The following is an 18,471-nucleotide window of genomic DNA, read 5'->3' as shown; positions in this document are numbered from 1 at the left end:
CGTGCTTTCGATACTGTTTCATTGATTTTTATGTTATAAAGGGCATTTCTGCCTGCCTAGCTAGGCTGTTTACTAATGTTCTTCCCTAATCAGAGGAAGGTTTGCATCAATGAGATTGCAGAATGTCATCAGTGTGACATTTTCAGAAAAACAGAAATGTTTTGTAATGCTGCAGCCACTTGACTCACACTCTTCTTGTTCCTTTTTCCTATGAAAGCTCCAACAACAACAACAACAGCAGCTAAACTTTTGAGAGTGACGGAGCAAGTTGCTGGTTAGTTATAGGGTTTACATTATAAACTCCTGCTAGCGCAGCTTCTCTGCCGCAGGTGTCAGCAGCTAATCTGCTTGCTCTGAAGTGCAGGCAGGGGCTAGCGCCAGTCGAGTTCTGCTAGTCCCTTAATGACTTATTTCTGCCTCTGACATATGTTGGGAAAGGACAGATAAAATTTTCCCACAGGTCACTGTGAAAGAACGGGAAATTGCACTGTATTGCAGCATAAAAAAAAATACAAAGCCCCAAAGCAAAGGAGGGTGTGGAAAGCCCACAGGGATCTTCCGAAGCCCGCCCAAGCGCTGGCTGCAGTGGTGCTTCTGTGGGCTGCAGAGATAAGTAAGAGCTGCAGAATCAAGACCAAAATCCACAGCATCCTTGTGTGGAAACCTCGTGTGGATCTGGAACCACATCCACGGTTGCACTGGTTTCAGAGCAAGCTTTGCCTGGGTGAGTTGCAGAAGATAAAGCTCTCTCTCCAGTAAACTCTCTCAACTCTGGATTGTATAAAAGACATTTTATTTCAGCTGCAGAGGTGCTCAAGAAAAAGATTTATACCTTTCTGAAACCAATGCTACCAGTATAAATTAGAACAGTGCTTAGAACAATGAGATATTGGCCCTAACTGGGTATCATAAAATAACATAACTAAAATGAGAGTGATAATAAAAGCATAAAAACAAGTACCTGCCAGTTTTACGTCCCTCTCTGCTTAAGTGGGCTTGTAAATTTCTGCTTTCTTTTACTGTCTTTTTCTTTATTTTCTTCCTTGCACACAACACAGGCCATTAAATCATGGCTATAAGGTTTTGGAGACTTCAATAGGAACAGAAAGAAAATACAAAATTACATTTGAAAATATCCAGATGTTTGTATCTAAGTTTCCTTTAAAAAAATGAAAAATGGATTCAAAGAGAGACTTTTAACATTGAAAAACTCCTCTGAAATGAAAGAGGCTGCAGGGCACAGCTAGGGCACTGGCAGACTGATGTTGAAGTGTAGCTGGACACTTCATTTCTACTCTTTTTTTGGAAAGCAGTACATGGATTTTAAATTTTGCACATGCCAAAAACTTCTGAAGTTGTTCGTAACTTGTGTAAAATCCTAAAATAGATGATGCCTGTGTTACGTTGTAGTACTGACTGTGTTTTGAAATACGCTTCCTCCTGGGGGCTCAGCTTTACTTTGGGCAAAATCCACAGCTGAAGACTGCACTTCTGAAAGGACGACGTCTGGTCAGCAAAGTCATCTTGTTATTTGACCACTAGCAAAACGCAGCCTTATTATGTGACATAGGTAGTCCCAAGCAAGTGCCTCCGTCTAGCCTAGTGCAGGGTTTGCCCATGAAATCCTTCACCCGTGATTTTCCAAGACTCCCACCACTGAAATCTAGGTCTATCTTTGTCTCAGTGTGGGCTGGATAAAGGTGGGATGAACCCCATGAAGTACAGCTTCAGAGTTTGTTTTTGGGGAACGCCTGTGCTTATCTCAGTGCTACCAGCTTCACGTTCCCTTCAGCAGCTAAATAGTAAGGGCTCTGTCCCAACTTCGCAACGTCTGAGCGCTCCCGAGCTCTGGCAGCGCCTGTGCACCCCCACCGCCACCCTCTTCTGCCCCCAACACTGTCTGGTTTACCATGGAGAACGTAGGCAGTTGGGCCAGGAGGCTGTGCCCCACTTTATTTCAAAACTATGCGGAGCACCCTCGTGAGACATGAAGCCATGAGCATCTCAGACAAGCAACCAAGGTCTGCCTAATGCAATTCTGAGAATTGAGTTTTCAGGCACTTTTATGAATTCTGACAATACCGCTATCGTGACAGAAAATTGCAATTTGTTAAACTCATCTATTTGGATCCTTCGAGGCCAGTGGTGGAATGAAACTGAAATAAAATGCATCAGTTTTCAAAAGGGTTTGGGTCAGTTTCTTGAGCTTTTATGTATGAATAAATCAGGGTTTCGCTTCTTTGTGGAGCAGCACAGGGAATTATTAGTTAAAGGTTTGTCTCATTCTTTGAAAATAATTATGTAAATGATGTGTTACAATGCTTAGGGTCTAGGGTGGAATTAGAGACTGAATGATTTAAATAGAAATTTTCTGCAGGCTTGCACTGTATCCCAAACTTGTATTGTAAGTGCGTATTTGGGATAAACAGTCCAAGATAAACTAATTTAAGGAATAAGTGGTTCATTGGAGCACTGCAATTCTGTTGGCAGGAGAGGGTCCCATTCAACTCCCTGCCCGAGGTTTGGGAAGGCATCTGACCAGAAGTGGACCCCAAAAGCAGAGTCGCGCGTGTATGGACGTAATAAGCTAGAAGGAACAAATTGCTTCAGGTGCCTCGCAGCGAGACGTGAACGCGCTCAAATGCCTGTTCAGAACAGGAGATGACTGCAGTCTCCAGTACAGGAATGAAGTCTTTTCGTATGGAAATGACTGTGCAGGCACAGGAGGGGAGCAGACCTCACAGTACAGGCAGATAGAGGAGGGACAATACAAGTGTAATGCTAAAAAGAATATCTGTGCAATTTGGAAAAACGCTTCAGAAAATGGAAATTCTGTGTGACTGCTCATGGGAGCAAGAGCAGAAACGCTGCCTGGGTGCGCGGCACAAGGATCAGAGCCCTGTCTGGGCACAGGCTTTCATGCGCCAGCTCAGTTAACAGATGCACAGCAGCAACTTAAACGGGGGGGAAAAGCCATCGGCCGGTGAATTATCTTTACATGAAACGTCAGTACTGCGTGTCTTACATGGAGGTGCCTAAGAGTTAGCTTAAGATCTGGCTTGAAAAGAACCCACAGCGCTCTACAGAAATTGAAACATTTCTCTTAAGGAGATAAAAAGTGAGATTGATGAAGTAAAGGATTGAAAAAATAAACATAAATCTGCCTTGGGTGTAATCAGCGGTGAATTTAGTAAAATAAAGAGTAGAGAAAAAAGGACTTGAAGGAAAGTAAACTAGATTTTTTTAAACCCTTCTTATTTTTATTTCTAGGGTGCTTCAACTGCCTTGTTGAAGGTTATTTTCTCAGCTGTGAACGATTCATAAGAAGGGAATAAAATCTGAAAAGCACATTCTTGCAGTAATACTCTACCATAAAAAACACACCAGCACATCCAAACTGTAATGTGAGTACTGAGGTTTTTCCAGCCACACCTTAAGTATCTGAAGATAAACTTTGATGTCCTAAAATAATGCTGCTTAAATGTTGCTCAATACTTTTTTAGGCTGTGGCAGCTCTCATTTGATCCTCCCATCTAAGTCCCTTTCTCTATTCTAGAATTAAAATGTTCTCTAGTTTTTCCTTTGCATATTTCCACTGTAATTACTGAACTTTACTTCACAAATAGCTAATATAGAGTCCAGACTATAAAGAAACATTAAAGACAAGCTTTTTTAAAGCTAGATACCTAAAGATGCAAATAAGCACTAACCACTTTCAAGAGTATGGATATCTGATCTGGGGCAAGTTTGATTCCTAGATACTTTGAAAAAGTGTATTTTCCTAGTTGGTTATTTAAATATCTTTAAAGGATCTAACCCAAGTGCCCAGTTCTAGTCTAGTGTTATAAGCTGTCTTTTAAAACCATGGAGGCAGCCTCCAGTCCTGTCTTAGTCCCAGTGGAGTCTAAGAGACAGCATCCGGCAGAAAACCAGACAGATATTAAAGGGAAAAAGTGCGATAGTCTATAGACAGACTGTATTTATAATGTGTATACAAGCAAGAGGCTAAATTAAGGCTGCATGGATGGCTTTCAGCCTGCGTTTCAAGCATGTGCTTTTTTAACTTTAGGCCCCTGTACAGAAAAGTGTTGATGCTCCTGAAGGCATTTTTGCCCGCTCTTTTATGCCAGTGGAAACTAGGACTGAAGCAATGACGCATTGGTGGTTATTTTAAAATGGACCTAAGTATATTTTTGAAACATGATTTAAAAAAAAATATGCAATTAAAGTATTTTCTATGGCACTATATTGCTAATACTGGTTTGACCATCACAGATGCTAGTATGCAATAGGTCCCTTTGTCAGTGTGATTGTATTAAGCACACAGATTGCTAACTCTACGAGTTTTCAACAGTCTTTGCAATGCCACGGACGCTGTTTCAGGAATTTGTAAACTCCCGCATGGTATCTGAAATCATCCAGACGCCGTGCTGAAACCTGCAAAGTCACATAGTTGCACCCTCAGTTTCAGTAGGCAATGTGAGCAGAATCTTGCCGACAGTTCTTATTCCTCTGAAAACAGTGCCCTCTCCCAACACATGGTATATTTAATCACTGACCAGCTCTTCATGCAGGCGATAATATTTTTTTTTTGTGATATTTTACTCATCCAAAATGCCATCCGTCACAACCCGGGGAGGGATATGCTGAGTGGAGTTATGGCAGAAAGCACCACTTCTCAGCACCCTGTGCTGAATCTAACTTTCAGTTCAGTATAGCTGACTATAGTGCTGCAAGACTACCTGGGGAAAAAAAAAATCAGAAATTTTGCCTTGTCTTTTCTGCTACTTTATTTTTGTTCCTTTCTCTCTGAGAGATGCCTTTCTTCATTCCCCATGAGAAACTATGCCTGTTTATTACATGGTTAAAGTAAGTTTATGTGTTTATTCACTTCATTTTGTCTGAATATACAGAATGGCTTCATACTTAAGTTGTAATATAGCTGTCACTTAGTGAAACCTTAACAATTTGATTAAGTTGTGCAAGTGCTGAGCTTACCAAAATGTCACTTAGTGAAACCTCATGAATTTGTATAAATCATAGAAACGTTGAGTTTGCCAAAATACAAGCAGCTGTCTATGTCCCCTTCCTCCTGCTTGAGTCTGGTACGGGAAGAAATCCTTTCCAAGCAGCTGAGTTAGATGTGGTGTAGGTCATTTTCAGGTAGATCCATGGTATCTGTGACAGCAGTGGAAGTCGGCATACCTTCATTAGATTTTTTTTGGTTGCTGTAGAGAGCTGTGACAGTGAAATATACTTCAGTATGGGCTAGCAGCCCAATTATGTATCCTAATAGCACAGTACAAACCGATACCCTTTGACTCCTATGGCTCCTTTCCTATGTACCTATCCATGCCACAGTCACACCTCCGTGCCAGAGTGGAGGTGCACCAAGTGTAGCGTGAAGTGAGAAATTCCTGGGTCTGACAGGCTGCCACATTGCCTATACGCAGCTCTCTGAAGACTGACCTACTGTCAGAAGGTACCATTTTTATACTTAGGTGTACCCTGTGTACAAGGTAAGCAATATTAAAATTCTGCGAGAATTGGCATTCGTCTGGTTACAGGCAGCTGCATCAAGAGTAAAAGAGGTCAATGCTAATGGCTGGTAATGAAACCCATGATGGAAAGAATAGTAGATATGATCCTATGGGAAATAGAGGCTTCCTGGAAGCGCATGTATAATTCCTCCATTAATCCATTTTGATTCTGACTACTTAATTGTGAAGTTTTACATCTCCTACCATGTCTGCAAAGGTCAATCCACACATAGCCTGAGTCTACAACCCCCTTGAAAGTCAGTAAGGGCAGATCTCCCCCGATATAAATTCTTATAATTGTATCTCCACACAGCGAGAGTGAAGTGGAGTTCATTTGAGGTCCACAACTCATTCTTTTCCCATTAGAGCTGGAAATGCTTTTAGAGAATGCAAATATCTGGTACTCAAAAAAAGCAAAAAGATGCCTGCCAAATATAGGAGCTATATTTAAAGCCTGTAAATCAGGCGGGTGGATGGCACAGAACTATCTCAGGTTTCTGAGCTGGGCGACCGATCGGATCGGGCAGGTGGCTGATGGGAAATTTTTAATCTCCGAGGAGCTGGAATGGCAGACAGGAAGGAGAGCGCGGGATGAATGATGAAAAGCAAACCAGTACCTGCATTTCTGCTTTCTGAAGATGTAATCTCACAAATATGTGCCTTGCCTGAGGAGTCGGCATCCTAGTAAGAGGCTGGCTCAACCCACTCGGGAGGCAGAGCAGCAGTTACACCTCCCGCTGGCTGGAGCACAAGAGCTGTTTTCCATACGTTGCAGCATTTCCTCCTAATTCTTGCAGACTAATAGGCTGGCAAACACTAGCAGAGCTCCCCACAAAGGCAGCCATTCGAAATGATCATGCTACCTGCTGTGAGACTGCACCACTGCAAGCCACTGGGTTCTCCCCTCTTTGAGATGAGGCGAGACGATGAAGAAATAAGAAGGAAGTTTTAAATTCATAAAGCTCCCTAATCCCCATTCTAAATAATCCCTTAGGAAGCTTACAGTAGTGTAAATTTCATATAATCTCATTGCCCAGGATGATATCTGCCATCCCAGTGTTAGTCCTCCACAGATCAACACCGGCATTTAAATAGGAATACAGGTTTGGAGTTGCACATGTGCATTAAGGCTGGCTATAGATAATGGTGTAGGTATTGTTGGGGAATTATCAAGTCCTGTTATTTTCCTAAAGCCTCTTGGTTGCTATTTAACCATGAATATTTAAGCTGCAATTGCAAGATGGTTTCTAACCATCCAAGCATTACGTTTGCCAAACGCTCTCCTGTTAGCAGTAGTGGGCAAGTTGCTGACATTAAATTAGATTTTGTCAAATCTTTGAAAGAGCTGTCTGATTTAGGGGACTGTACAGGTGGCCCCTTGTAGTAATGCTGCTGACGCCACAGGGGCTGAGTAAAGGCCAGGTAAGAATGTGACATAAAAACCTACAAGCTTCGCTGTGCATTAACTTCAGCTTTACCTTTTGTACTTCTGGTTTCTGCTGCCAACTTCTACATGCTACAAGGGTATGAAGCATGACATTGCCAAGTTGGCAAGAAATTATCAAATCTTAAATATCTTTCAGTTCATAAGAGGATTTCCTTTGCTTTTTGAAAAAACTGGGTTGGTAATGGGGCATGTAGGGAAAGCCCTTCTGATGGGGCATAGGACGGTCCTTTATAGTCATTCAACAAGCGGAGCTGAGAGCCTGTAGCTCTGTCTGCCTGTACCTGTCTTTTCTGTCTTGCTGTTGCAAGCATACGCGTCTGGTCACCCTCAGCTCCCACAGAGAATTGAGGGTCTGTCTCTGCTAGAATTTGAATTGTAATATTTGTCTGTGCCATGCGTTGAATGTACATGTAACACTGTTTTTGCCACATTTTCTCAGAGCTGTGAAACTGATATCCATCAAGCCAGCTTTTCAAAAACAGTGGAGTAGTTGTTGGGAACTGCAGGCAAGAAGTACCTCTTTAACTCGGAGATCCCAAGTCGGTACTACAAAGTGTCTCTGGGTAACTTCTGAAATGCCATGCCAATTTTCAAGCTCATCTGACTCTTCCTGCAACTTGTAGACTGTACAGAAATACTGCTCTTACACAGAAATGCTGTTTCAGCCTTGCTTTGTCTCTAGGCAAAATTCTATTTGCTTACTGAACGTAGATGAGCCCTGGGCAGTGCAGTGGCATATGGTTCACATAGATCACGTCTCTTTAGCTCTCGGAAAAAAACCCTTGTGTCAATTAATTTCGAAGTGGAGCTGAATTATGGGTGGCTGTTTCTTGCCATCCTAAATTCAGAAAACCTGTGGTGTTACCTCTTGTATCAATTTTTGTGGCTAATTTGTGTATGGATATGGACTTTCAGAGGACTCTGAATATTGATTTTGAATAAAAAGTTCTGCTTAACCTGAGTTACAAGTTCTCCTCAAGTTCCTGCAGGGGAATCTGCCTTTTAACTCCTCCTGTTTTATGATCTACCTGCTTTTCTCCATGATCTCAGGCCACGTGGGCTGGCTACAAAGCCAAACAGGGCATAAATATCTGAAAACTCACAACCAACTATTGAAATAGGAAAAATCAGAGTGAAAATAAACAACAAAAAATGTAAATTCAAATAAAAACCTTGATAGAAACTAGCTAATGTCCAGCTGGCTTTCAATCTGATTTATTTTCTGCAACATTGTAACACGGTTAGCTATGTAAACAAATAGCCCCAAACTCTTTCTTTGTGCAGGTTTTGTTTGTGGGTTTATTTTTTCACAAGCTTAAAAAATGAATCAAATTCATGCTAGTGATCAGGAGTGCAAAAGAAAGGCTCAAACTAAGGAAAGACTTGAAAGTGCTAGGAATGAAGAATGGGTGAAAACAAAATGCTAAGAGGTAAATTTAGGGAAAAGAACATACTTTTAACCATTATATAATCTTTGATCTAAGGGTGTCATGAAGACACGCCAAGCAAAACAGAAAGTAAAAAACTGGTTGTCCCCAGAAAGAGTTAAATATTTGTTTTTGGAGAAGAGAAACAGACATAAAATCATGGAAAGGAGGAAAAGGGACTTTGAAATGTAGTTTAAACATTAGATGGGGCCAGTAAAAGAGGAGGGAAGAAAGATCCAAAGAGCTGAGGTTGGGGATATGATATTTAGAAATGGAAATGTAAAAGCAAACTGTGGCAAAGATGCTATACCGGCAGATAAGGGCAAGAAAGAGATGAAAGAGAAAAGGGAATGGTTTAGACGAAGATACTAAATGTCACATTGAGAATCTCAAAAGTACAGATCAGAAGGGACCACTGACAGAAGGAAAAAATGGAGACACCTGAAAGGAGAGAAAGGAGACTGCTAGAAAAAGCACTGCTCACCCACCTCTACAAAAAGAAAAGACAAAAAGAAATATGGACGTACTAAATGTTCTTGGCTAAATGAAGCAAGGATTTGGGAAGGCCACTAAATACAGCAATGGAGAAATTAGGGCCTAAGATCACGAGCGTGAGTACTAAGAGGGTGACACTAGCTGATACATGAGATGATTCAAAAATACCACCTGCAAAAGATAATATTAGAAATAGGGAGAGTAAGGAGAAAAGCAGTTTGCCAGAAGGTTGTGCCAACTATCCTAACGTTAATACTAGAATTAGCAGGATATCAATGAATATAAAATGATAGAAGGCAATGGATGAAAAAAGGTGGAAGAGGAAAGACAGACAATTTTGAATAGCAAAATATTATATTGCATCATTTATACAGCTTAGAAGTATAACGCACCAACACTGCTAGAAGAAAAGCAGTGGTTTCAGTAAGCTGTCTCCTTGTATGCATGACACAGTGGCAGCCCCACAGCACATGTCTCAAGAGAAGTAGATGACTTCAGATGAGAAATCCAGCAACTAGTTATCACATGTCGAAGTCATCCTTCTTGAATAGCGAGTGTTTGGCAAGAACTTCTCCAGAGAGTAGAGCTCTTCAGCTTTGCTACCGAGCAGGGGCGAGGAGAGCTGAGACCTCTTACCACCCTCCTGGGATGTTTCTATCGGCAATCCCAGGTCCCGCAGAGTTTTCAAGCAGCCGATCAATATGTTATAAATGGTGTTTCATTTGGCATTTGGGGTGAGGTTGCACCATCCCATCGGACCACAGCTTTCTCAGACAGATGAGTCACTACCCCGCTGATTATGACCAAGCACACGAAACAACACAAGCGCAGAAGTGGAGGACGCAAACCAGCTCTGGAGCTCACCTCGCCGATGACGTGGCTGACGACCTGCATGCAGGCTGACAATCCACAGGGATTGTAGCTACGCGTGCGGTGAGGGGATTGACCCGTTCCCCTCCGTGCTATTCACACCCAAGGCTGGAAATTTGCACAAGATGTAGGATGGCAGGAAAGCTTAGGAAGAACATGGCTTTCAGCTGAAATATTGTAAAACACAGCAAGGCATTTTAAAAATTCAGCAGATCTGGTAATTCAGTGTGGTATTCATTCACTTTACTGATCACAGTAATTTGTAATTTACACTTTTCCATTCCGCTCAAGGAGCAGGTGTGACACAGCTATGAAAAAGTTTGCAAGACACTACTGGTTTTCCCTCTCGGCCTTAACCCAGAAGTTGTATAGTTTAACTAGACTGACACAGTTAACCAGCTACAGTTGTAAGAGAGAAAATACATCTCAAATGGAGTAACTGTACTAGCAAGAAGGGCAATGAGCTATGCTTGAATTAGTAATCTCATATAACAATTACGTGGTTATACCACAGCTCCTTATATCGGTAAAAGGGAATTGCATCTCTATACATCACTGCTTTGGCAATACAACAGCTGTGTGGAAAAGCAGGCTGTCAGACATAAAATTGTTATCTTTTCATCTGTTGCGAAGATTTTTCTATTCATAATGAATGTATCAATAAGAAGTACACTGTCACTCACCACATTGCAAAAATATCAATTAGAAGAGAGCTGTTTGCTTATGAATTGACTGATTTTGGTTCTGATTTTCAAGAAAGGAAACCCCAAAATAGTCATGTTAAAACATCTAGATACAAATACCGACTTCCTTGCTTAAATATAAAATCTCTTCTCTGGTGATAGCCCCAATAAGAACTGTGCAAAGTCCTCCTTTAACAATTGCCTCCCAAAAATAGGAAGCACCAACTTTTATTGATATTAAGGGAAGAAAATAATGTGAAACGCTGCCATTGCATGCCATGGTTGCCCGGTCACCACAAGTTTTAGTTAACTGTTGAGTAGGCCAATATTCCTTCTACCATTTCAGTGAACACAACCACCAAAAAATCTTGATGGTATTTTACTAATATTTTACTGTCATAATTTAATTGACAGTTATGAAATTGTTGCAGTTAAATTTGACTAAATCGGTTCCTACTGTTCATTGAAAAATTGGTTGCCTACCTGAGCCAACATACTTTCCAGGGTGGTAGAGAGAACAAAGAAAAATGATCTGAAATTAACTGAAATTAATACTTGCATATGATTGCTGTTTTCTACTGTAAGAATACTAGCTAACAAAGTAGTATGGCATTTCTAAAATTTAAAATCACTAAAGATTCTGCGTGTTTGAGACTATCATTCTCAAGCTTTACATAATAAATAATGAGAAACCAACTACTTATTTACTCCCTCCACATTACTTAGCTATCAAAATGTCACAGATCTTGGGTATAGAGGCACACATGGATTGCTTTCCTATAAATCCCCGACTGCCCCCTCTCTTCTGTTTTTGCCTAAAGGCGCAAAAACTTGTGAATTTCCTTTTACCTGTAGAGGTGAGTAACATTCCTTTGAGTAACAATTTTAAAAGGAGATGCAGTTTTCTAGATCCAAAAGGTATCCAGAACCACACACAACAGTAACGCACACAAAAATCAGAAATAGCGTAGTATTTATTAAAATTTTCAAATGCAGATGTATTTTGAAAAGCATACTTAATTTTACATATTACTTGTCTCATGAATGACTCTGAGGATGCTTTTGATCATATCAAACATACGTTCCAATATTTTTTTTCTACTTTGGCCTTGTTTGGAAGTTACTCATATTCTTGAAACTTCGTATTTTCAGTTCACACTTTTAGAAGTAACTTCGGGTTACTTAAAGTGACCTCACTGACTTGAGGCCAAAGCACATAATTATTATCTAACCATAGCATAAAGTTGAAAAGTGTACAGGAAAAAGCACATAGCTGTCCAAACTGAGATCTTTAGTATTAAAGCAAATGACAGCCTTGGTAATCTGCCTTTTGTAGAAAAGGTTCTTATTTTTAAATATGGTGCAGTCCAAAGCAATATTCTTCCTCTCCCCCTGATAGATACCACCCCAGACATAAAAAGCCAGCGTCCTGGTGGTTTACCTAGACAATGTAAAAAAATCTCCAGCTCAAACTGTGTACACAGGCTGAAATGACTAACATTTACATAGCGTACCGCTTCCCTTTTCACTGCTAGCATTTCGGATCTGTGGAGCCTGCACCTCCCGGTGAACACCTGAAATAGCAACAAGCTTCAAAATGCATTTCACATTCTCTGTTCGACTATAAATGCGACCAAAATCCAAGCGGAAAAGAAATATTTGGGCTCTCAAAAATTTTTGAAAGCTATAGTGTTAGAATATAAAGTGTCTGACCTAAAAAAATGGTTTCAAGTGAGTGCATTTTAGCTTGGCTTCTCACAATGAACTAGGAGGCTAGGAAAAAGCCACATATTCTCTACAGATATGAGATTTTGATGGGTTGTATATTTTTTAAAGCAAGTTCCACAATTCACCTTCAAAGTCCAGGCCAAATTAGTAAACCCTTCCTGTTGTTTTCATGAGGGGACATGACAGCACTCAGCAATTTACTTCCTTCGTCATCAGCTAACGATGTTATTTCCTATCTCCTGATTCTCTAAGCCTCATCTTGCAAAGGCTACACTTCTTGTAGATCGAAGCCTTGTTTAACCAAGATTTGCTGCTTACTTACACAAGTCTTTCTCACTCAGATCCAACACTTCACAGTCAGAATTCTCTTAGAAGGAAACAGAGAGTCTCCTTACCGGATCCTGGGCCGATGAGGTCCACACAGAGTTGAATTTTAAAGAACAGACAAATTTACTGTATGGATAATAGAAACTTTTTCCTAAACTTGCCTTTAGTGGGAGAAGCTGTTGCAAAGAAAACCATGGATTTTAAATCAGGAGATTACCATAGGAAAATTATCCACAGGGCTCTGTGGGATTTATACGAACTTCAAATAAGCTTAGCCAAAATAAAAAGTACTTTTCATAAGCTTGTACTAAAGTATTTAAGCAAGCAAAATGTGTTGATTTATTTGACACAGCTTCTGAATTTAAAAGCCTTTGCATCTGTATTTTAACAAAACAAATAGTTAACAGAGATGATACAGAGGGGTACCTCTTTCACAGAAGCTATACATCTCTGTGTGGAACTTCATTTATTGGAATTTCAACAGAAATTTCTTATTTCATCAGAATAGCCTTTGGATGGAGTTCACATCAGATATTGCATAATAAGAAACGAGACGTTCATGGGGTTTTTTTGTAGGGGTTCTAGTAAAACATTCATATGGTTTAGCCATAGGCATTTCCTCACTCCCCCCCCCCCTTTTCACTGTCTTCCAACAATTTGATACATTTTCTGAAACGCTTTTAGAAATGGATAAACTGTCCTCCACCAGAAAGAACAGTAAACAAAGCTTTAGCCAAACTATTTATTGAAAACTGAAGATTCAAGTAAGCAAGAGATTGTTTCTCATGGTTTAATTATAGGCACCATAATAGATTCTTTATTACACAGGTTTCCTAAAGGGTTTCCATGAAGTATTTTATTCTTCCTCTAAAATAGAAAAATTATTATCTCTAACTTTTGAAAAAACTAAAATTGGTAGATGTGGAAAATATTTAAACCAGGTTTTGAAAAAAGTCACAAAGAGTATGTCTCAAACAAATTGAGATTTTTGGCTCTGGTATGATTCCATTGCTTGAACCCCCCACTTGAAGATGTGTAAACGTACTGTGATTTACTCAGCTTCACAGTGCATTCACAACAACAGCACCCCTGGCAATGGCACCTGTAATAGTGAACTGCATTGCTGCACTGACTCCTACAGCAAAGCCTTCAAGTACAGTAAATAAAACAAGCGTTCAGTAAGGTTTTGAGTGCAGATACTGCATAAGCTGTTTTTTTTCTATACTTGCTGTAGAAATACATGGAGCTGCACAGAAGGACCTCCATCAAATCCAAATACCAAAAAGGCTGAAAGGGAGAGAATGACCTTCCTTTTTGACCTCTTCAAAGACCAAGTAAAGGCTTGTTTGTCTTTTGACTCTCGGATAAACGATTATGCCATTCGTGTGTATCCACACACGAGCAGCTTTAAGAAAACAAGACACATCCAAAGCTGCTAACTTTCTGCTGTTCATCATCTGCTGCAAGAATAAACTATGGCCAGAATTCTCGAACAAGGACAAAAAAAATTTATTTTAAAAACGCCTTAGTTCTCAGAACTTAGGCATGTATGTTGTGTTATTCAATTTTTTTGTTTAAGTATCAAAAGCACCAAGCTGATAAATATTTACTGTTCCACTGTCAACAATACCAAAGACACCGGTGGAATTATCGATGTGAAGAAGGGCTGATCTCTTCCTGAAGAAAGAATTCCAAATGGGCACCAGTTCATCCTGAGTGCACCGAACTGCTCAAAGAATTGCTTTTGCCTCCCCTGTACTTACTACAGTTATAATTTTAAAGGTTCAACTTATTTCCTCTCTCTGCCCCACATTTTGTGCTCTTTCCTCCTGATTTTGTGGAAGACTTCAGTTCACAGCCCTTTTTTGTAATTTCAGATTTCTTTCATTACGTATATCTAGGCACCTGAGCAAGACACACTAGAGAACACTGCAGCAACACTTGTTATTAAACTGCCTATTGTTGTTTACTTATATAATTCCTTTTTTTTCAATGACATGCTTTCACGCTTTGCTAAAATATTTATTTACATGCTACATGTTGAATAAAATCCTCCAGGTCAGCTAGGGAATCATGAAGAGAATCATCTGTGTCTTGACTTCTGATAAACTTTCGAAGGGTATCTAAAGCACTCAAAGCCTCATTTTTTGATGGTAAAGGCTGTTCAGCTCCCTGAAATCCATCATCTTCATCCTCATCTTCATCACCAACAAATGTTCCAGCTTTATCTGATGCGCTTTCTTTGACACACTCCCTTTCAGTATTTGCGGGCATTTCGCAAGTTACCAAGCCATCATCTAGAGCTGCATACTCCTCCAAAGATAAACCTTCTGGAAACTCCACTCCAGCTGCCTGTGCATGTGCAATCAAATCAAAATCACTTTCAACCTCTGTGTCACTACCACTTGCCTTGGTTTCTAATTTGAATCCTGCTTCATTATAACTTTTTACAATAGTCTCTGGTGTTACTTTCCTCCAGCACATGTGCAACATCTCAATTGCATCAAGCAGAGTCAGCATAAACTCTGTATTACCTTCTACGCAGTCAACAAATCTCTTGATAAGACAGCACCGGTATTTAACCTTCAGACTTCTGATAGCCCCTTGTTTCATAGCTACACACGAAGAAGGGTCTGGAGGAGAGAACACTAATTTGACAGACTTCAGGTTCTTTACTTCTGTGTGAGCTGGGACAGAATCAACAAGAATAACTACTCGTCGCTGCTGTGCTTGAAATCTGTCATCCAGCTTATGCATCCACTGTTCAAACACTTCCGAAGTCATCCATGCCATATCATTTGCCTCGTAATCCACAGGTAGCGACTTCACATCTTTGAAACACTGTGAACTGTTGTTTTTTCCTATAACGAGCAAAGGAAGTTTCTCGGAGCCATCCATATTTGTACCCACCACTAGGGTTATTCTCTCTTTGCTTAGCTTCCCTACAGAACAAGTTTCCCCTTTAAATGCAAACGTGTTATGCGGTAACATCTGGTACAACAATCCAGTCTCCTGTATATAAAACACGTTTTTTGGCTGATATTCATTTAAATGATAAGGAAGAACATTTTGGTGCCAAAGAGCTGGAGCATCCACTGTCGCAGTAGCAGCTGCTTCTACGGGCTGAGCTCTGAACACCAAACCGTACCTTGACTTGAAACGATCGAGCCAGCCGTTACTGCATTTAAAATCACTATGTCCAAGCTTCTGGGCAAAATCATTCGCCTTGAGGCGCAGCATGGGACCGCTGACCGGCACATTCAAGCACTGAGCAGTCCTGTACCACTTCATCAACGCCTCCTCCAGGTCAGTATAAAAAGCAGTCCTGAGCCTTTTTCTTTTAGGATCAAATCGTAAAGATTCAAAGGCCTCCAGAACTTTTTCTTTATTCTTCATAATTGAAGACAAGGAATTCTTCTTGATGCCGTACTTGGCTGCGATGTCTGCCTTTTTCTTGCCACTCTCCACAGCACTTATGATGTCGATTTTTTCCTCAATCGATATGCTTTTTTTCCTCCTCGCCCCGGGTTCGGGCGGGGGGCTTCCCGGAGCCTCCGCCATGGTACCGAGCGCCGCCTCCCCGGCGTGCCGCCCCGCCGCCGCTCCCGGCGCCTCCGGCGAGGCCGGCGTTCAAGACCCCGCTCTGATCTGAGGGGCCGGGCGCTCGGCAGAGGCCGCAGCCGCCGCCCGTGGCAGCCGGCGCAGACAGGCCGGCGCCCCACGGCTCGGCTCGGCTCGGCGGACGCCCTGCCCGGGGACCGGGCTCCAGCGCCTGGGGACCGGTGTGCGCCCCCCCGCCCCCCCGCGGCCTCCCCTGAGGGCAGGGAGGGGAGCCGCCGCCTCCCCCCGCGCCGCCAGCGGAGCGGGGTGAGAACCCCCTCGCCGCCGCCTCCGGGCACCCCCCCGGCCCCCGGCCCCCACCCCCCGCCCGAGCCGGGCCGCCCTTCCAGAGGCCTCCGCCGGGCGGCAGTGAACTACGAGCGCCGGCCGGGCAGGAGGAGCCGGCGGCGCTGCCGGCAGGCGAGGGGCGGCGGCCCCGGCTCTGGTCGCCATGGCTACGGCGCGGCCGGGCAGCGACCATAGACACGCCCGCCGCAGCCTAGAGAGGCCGCTGCCCGCCGCGCCTCCCCGGCGAGGCCGCCGTCAGCCGCTTTTCCGGCCAAGCACTTCCGGCGGCTGCTGGTACCGGAGGAGGAAGAAAATAAAGCTGGAGAGGGGGCGCCGCGCCGCCCCGCCCGGCTTCCTCCTCCCCCCCCTCCGTCCCGTCCTCCCTCCCCCCGCAGCACGACGCCTCCGGGGCGGCAGCAGCGCCGCCGGCAGGTGAGGGACGGGCCGGGGTGAGGCCGGGGCGGGCCCGGCGCAGCCCGGCGCGGGGGTCGCTGCAGCGGGGCGGGGAGGGCCGGACCGGACCTCCCCTCCCCTTCCGTCCCGTCCCGTCCTGCGTGTCGAACCGCGGGAGCGGCCTCCCCTTCCCCGGCCTCCCTCACCTTCCCCGGCAGCCCGTGGGTGCGGGCAGCGGGCGGCTGGGCCTGCCGGCGGCGGGGGGGGAACCCGCAGCCCCGAGCGGGGTCCACCCGGGGGCTGCCCCCGCCCGCCAGCGCCCGCTCCCTCCTGCCCGCCGCCCCAGGTGCCCCTGCCGTGGGGGTCGGGAGTGCGGTGCTGGCTGGGGTCTGCCCTTCTCCTTGCCTCTCTGCAGGGCTCACGGCGGGGTCCCCGCTGCGGGGGGTGGTGGGCACCCGGAGAGGGCGGGCAGAGCCTGAGCTTGGTAGAAGGTGGGTTTCACGGGAGAGAAAGGGAGACGGATTGTTGGTGGAGGAAGAAAACTCTGGATGCTGCATAAATTTCATGCCCCTGGGACTTATTCCACACCCTGACAATTATTGTTTTAAATGTTCCAATTTGTCTTTTGCAGCTGGCTTACTATTCTTAAAACATGGAAACACTGTGGTGGTGTGTGACAAGCAGGTGTTGCATCTGGTGTTGTTTACAAACTATAAGCAATGCTTCTGGTGTTGCTTATGGTACATCCCTGATCTATCATTTTTAACTGAAACCCCCTCATAGCCTTTCATCTTGCATCCCCCGAACTGGATGTAGTTTCAGTGCCTAACGTGTGCTTTTAATGCTTGGTGGAACTGGCGACAAGGAGTTAGCACTTGCAGTCAGTGGCTTTGTTATCTAAGTGCTGATTCTCTAGAAAAGATAACAAAACGGTTCTTTTGCAGGGCTGGAGAAGGATGTCATTTGATCAGTGCAAGTCCAAACAGCTGTCTGAATCATATACATGTTTATGTGTGTGTATATATATGTATGTACACACAGATAGTTAACATGTAAGGAATAAGTAATACAGAAGAACGTTAGATTGGAAAAATTGGAAGCTGAGGCAATGCCTTGATCAGCTGCTTCTTTCTGTTTTGGTAGAAGTTGAAACCATACTGGGAGCCCATGCCTTAGCTAACCTGGAGACGAGCAGAGCGTTAAAGCGCTTCGGGGCAGGTTGACCGAGAGTAGGGAGTGTGGAAGTTAGTGGCAGCCCTGTTCTCCAGTCCTTATCTCCATCATGTCTTGTAACTTTCAAGCATAATTAGATCTTGCAAGTGGAGCAGCCAGGGAATTCAAGAGCATAAAGATGAAACTGATGTGATTGTAGCAGAAAGTGCTTAATACAGTTCTTTAAATTCTTTTTAAAAAGCAATTGATGTTGATCTTCACAAGAATCAGCGATAATGTTCTTAGTTAGAAATTGAAATTAAGAAAATATGCATTAAATAGTTCTTTTCCACCAGCACTTGCATTTTCTGCAGTGTTTCAAAAACTTTTAATGTTTATCTATGCAGTGGAGTAATGAGACAACAGTAAAAGTGTGTAATAAACTTTATTTGCACAGAAGATATCTTGCTTTTACCTTATTGGCAATTAATTTAAGAGAAAAACTTAAGTGAAGGAGCCAG

At 43.1% G+C, this 18,471-nt stretch overlaps 2 protein-coding genes and 1 long non-coding RNA gene across 10 annotated transcripts in view; 2 read left to right on the top strand and 1 right to left on the bottom strand.

Moving 5' to 3' along the window:
* Positions 1–576: 576 nt before the first annotated feature.
* LOC148051454 (uncharacterized) lies at positions 577–7,961 on the top strand. Its single transcript, XR_015699789.1, has 3 exons — positions 577–724; positions 3,271–3,404; positions 7,427–7,961. It is a non-coding gene; the product is annotated as an uncharacterized LOC148051454 (long non-coding RNA).
* A 5,480-nt stretch (positions 7,962–13,441) lies between these two features.
* On the bottom strand, positions 13,442–16,289 carry TIGD4 (tigger transposable element derived 4). Its single transcript, XM_009474727.2, has one exon. It carries the CDS (start codon positions 16,076–16,078, stop codon positions 14,540–14,542), a length of 1,539 nt encoding a protein of 512 aa, XP_009473002.2. The 5' UTR covers positions 16,079–16,289; the 3' UTR covers positions 13,442–14,539.
* Positions 16,290–16,708: 419 nt separating this feature from the next.
* ARFIP1 (ARF interacting protein 1) overlaps positions 16,709–18,471 on the top strand; it is a 45,934-nt gene continuing 44,171 nt past the window's right edge. For 6 of the 8 annotated variants that reach the window (XM_087737565.1, XM_087737560.1, XM_087737558.1 and 3 more), the window contains exon 1: positions 16,714–16,837. The gene's annotated coding sequence lies outside the window, so the exon portion shown is untranslated. Of the gene's footprint in view, positions 16,838–17,272; positions 17,290–18,471 lie in introns of those variants that run through there. The other 2 variants (XM_087737561.1, XM_087737557.1) reach the window with 2 other exon arrangements.

The sequence above is a fragment of the Nipponia nippon genome, unplaced genomic scaffold, assembly GCF_047370975.1.
Source record: "Nipponia nippon isolate SJK-2023a ecotype South Korea unplaced genomic scaffold, ASM4737097v1 scaffold_6, whole genome shotgun sequence".
NCBI lineage: Eukaryota > Metazoa > Chordata > Aves > Pelecaniformes > Threskiornithidae > Nipponia > Nipponia nippon.
This window is presented reverse-complemented; position numbering and strand designations above follow the sequence as displayed.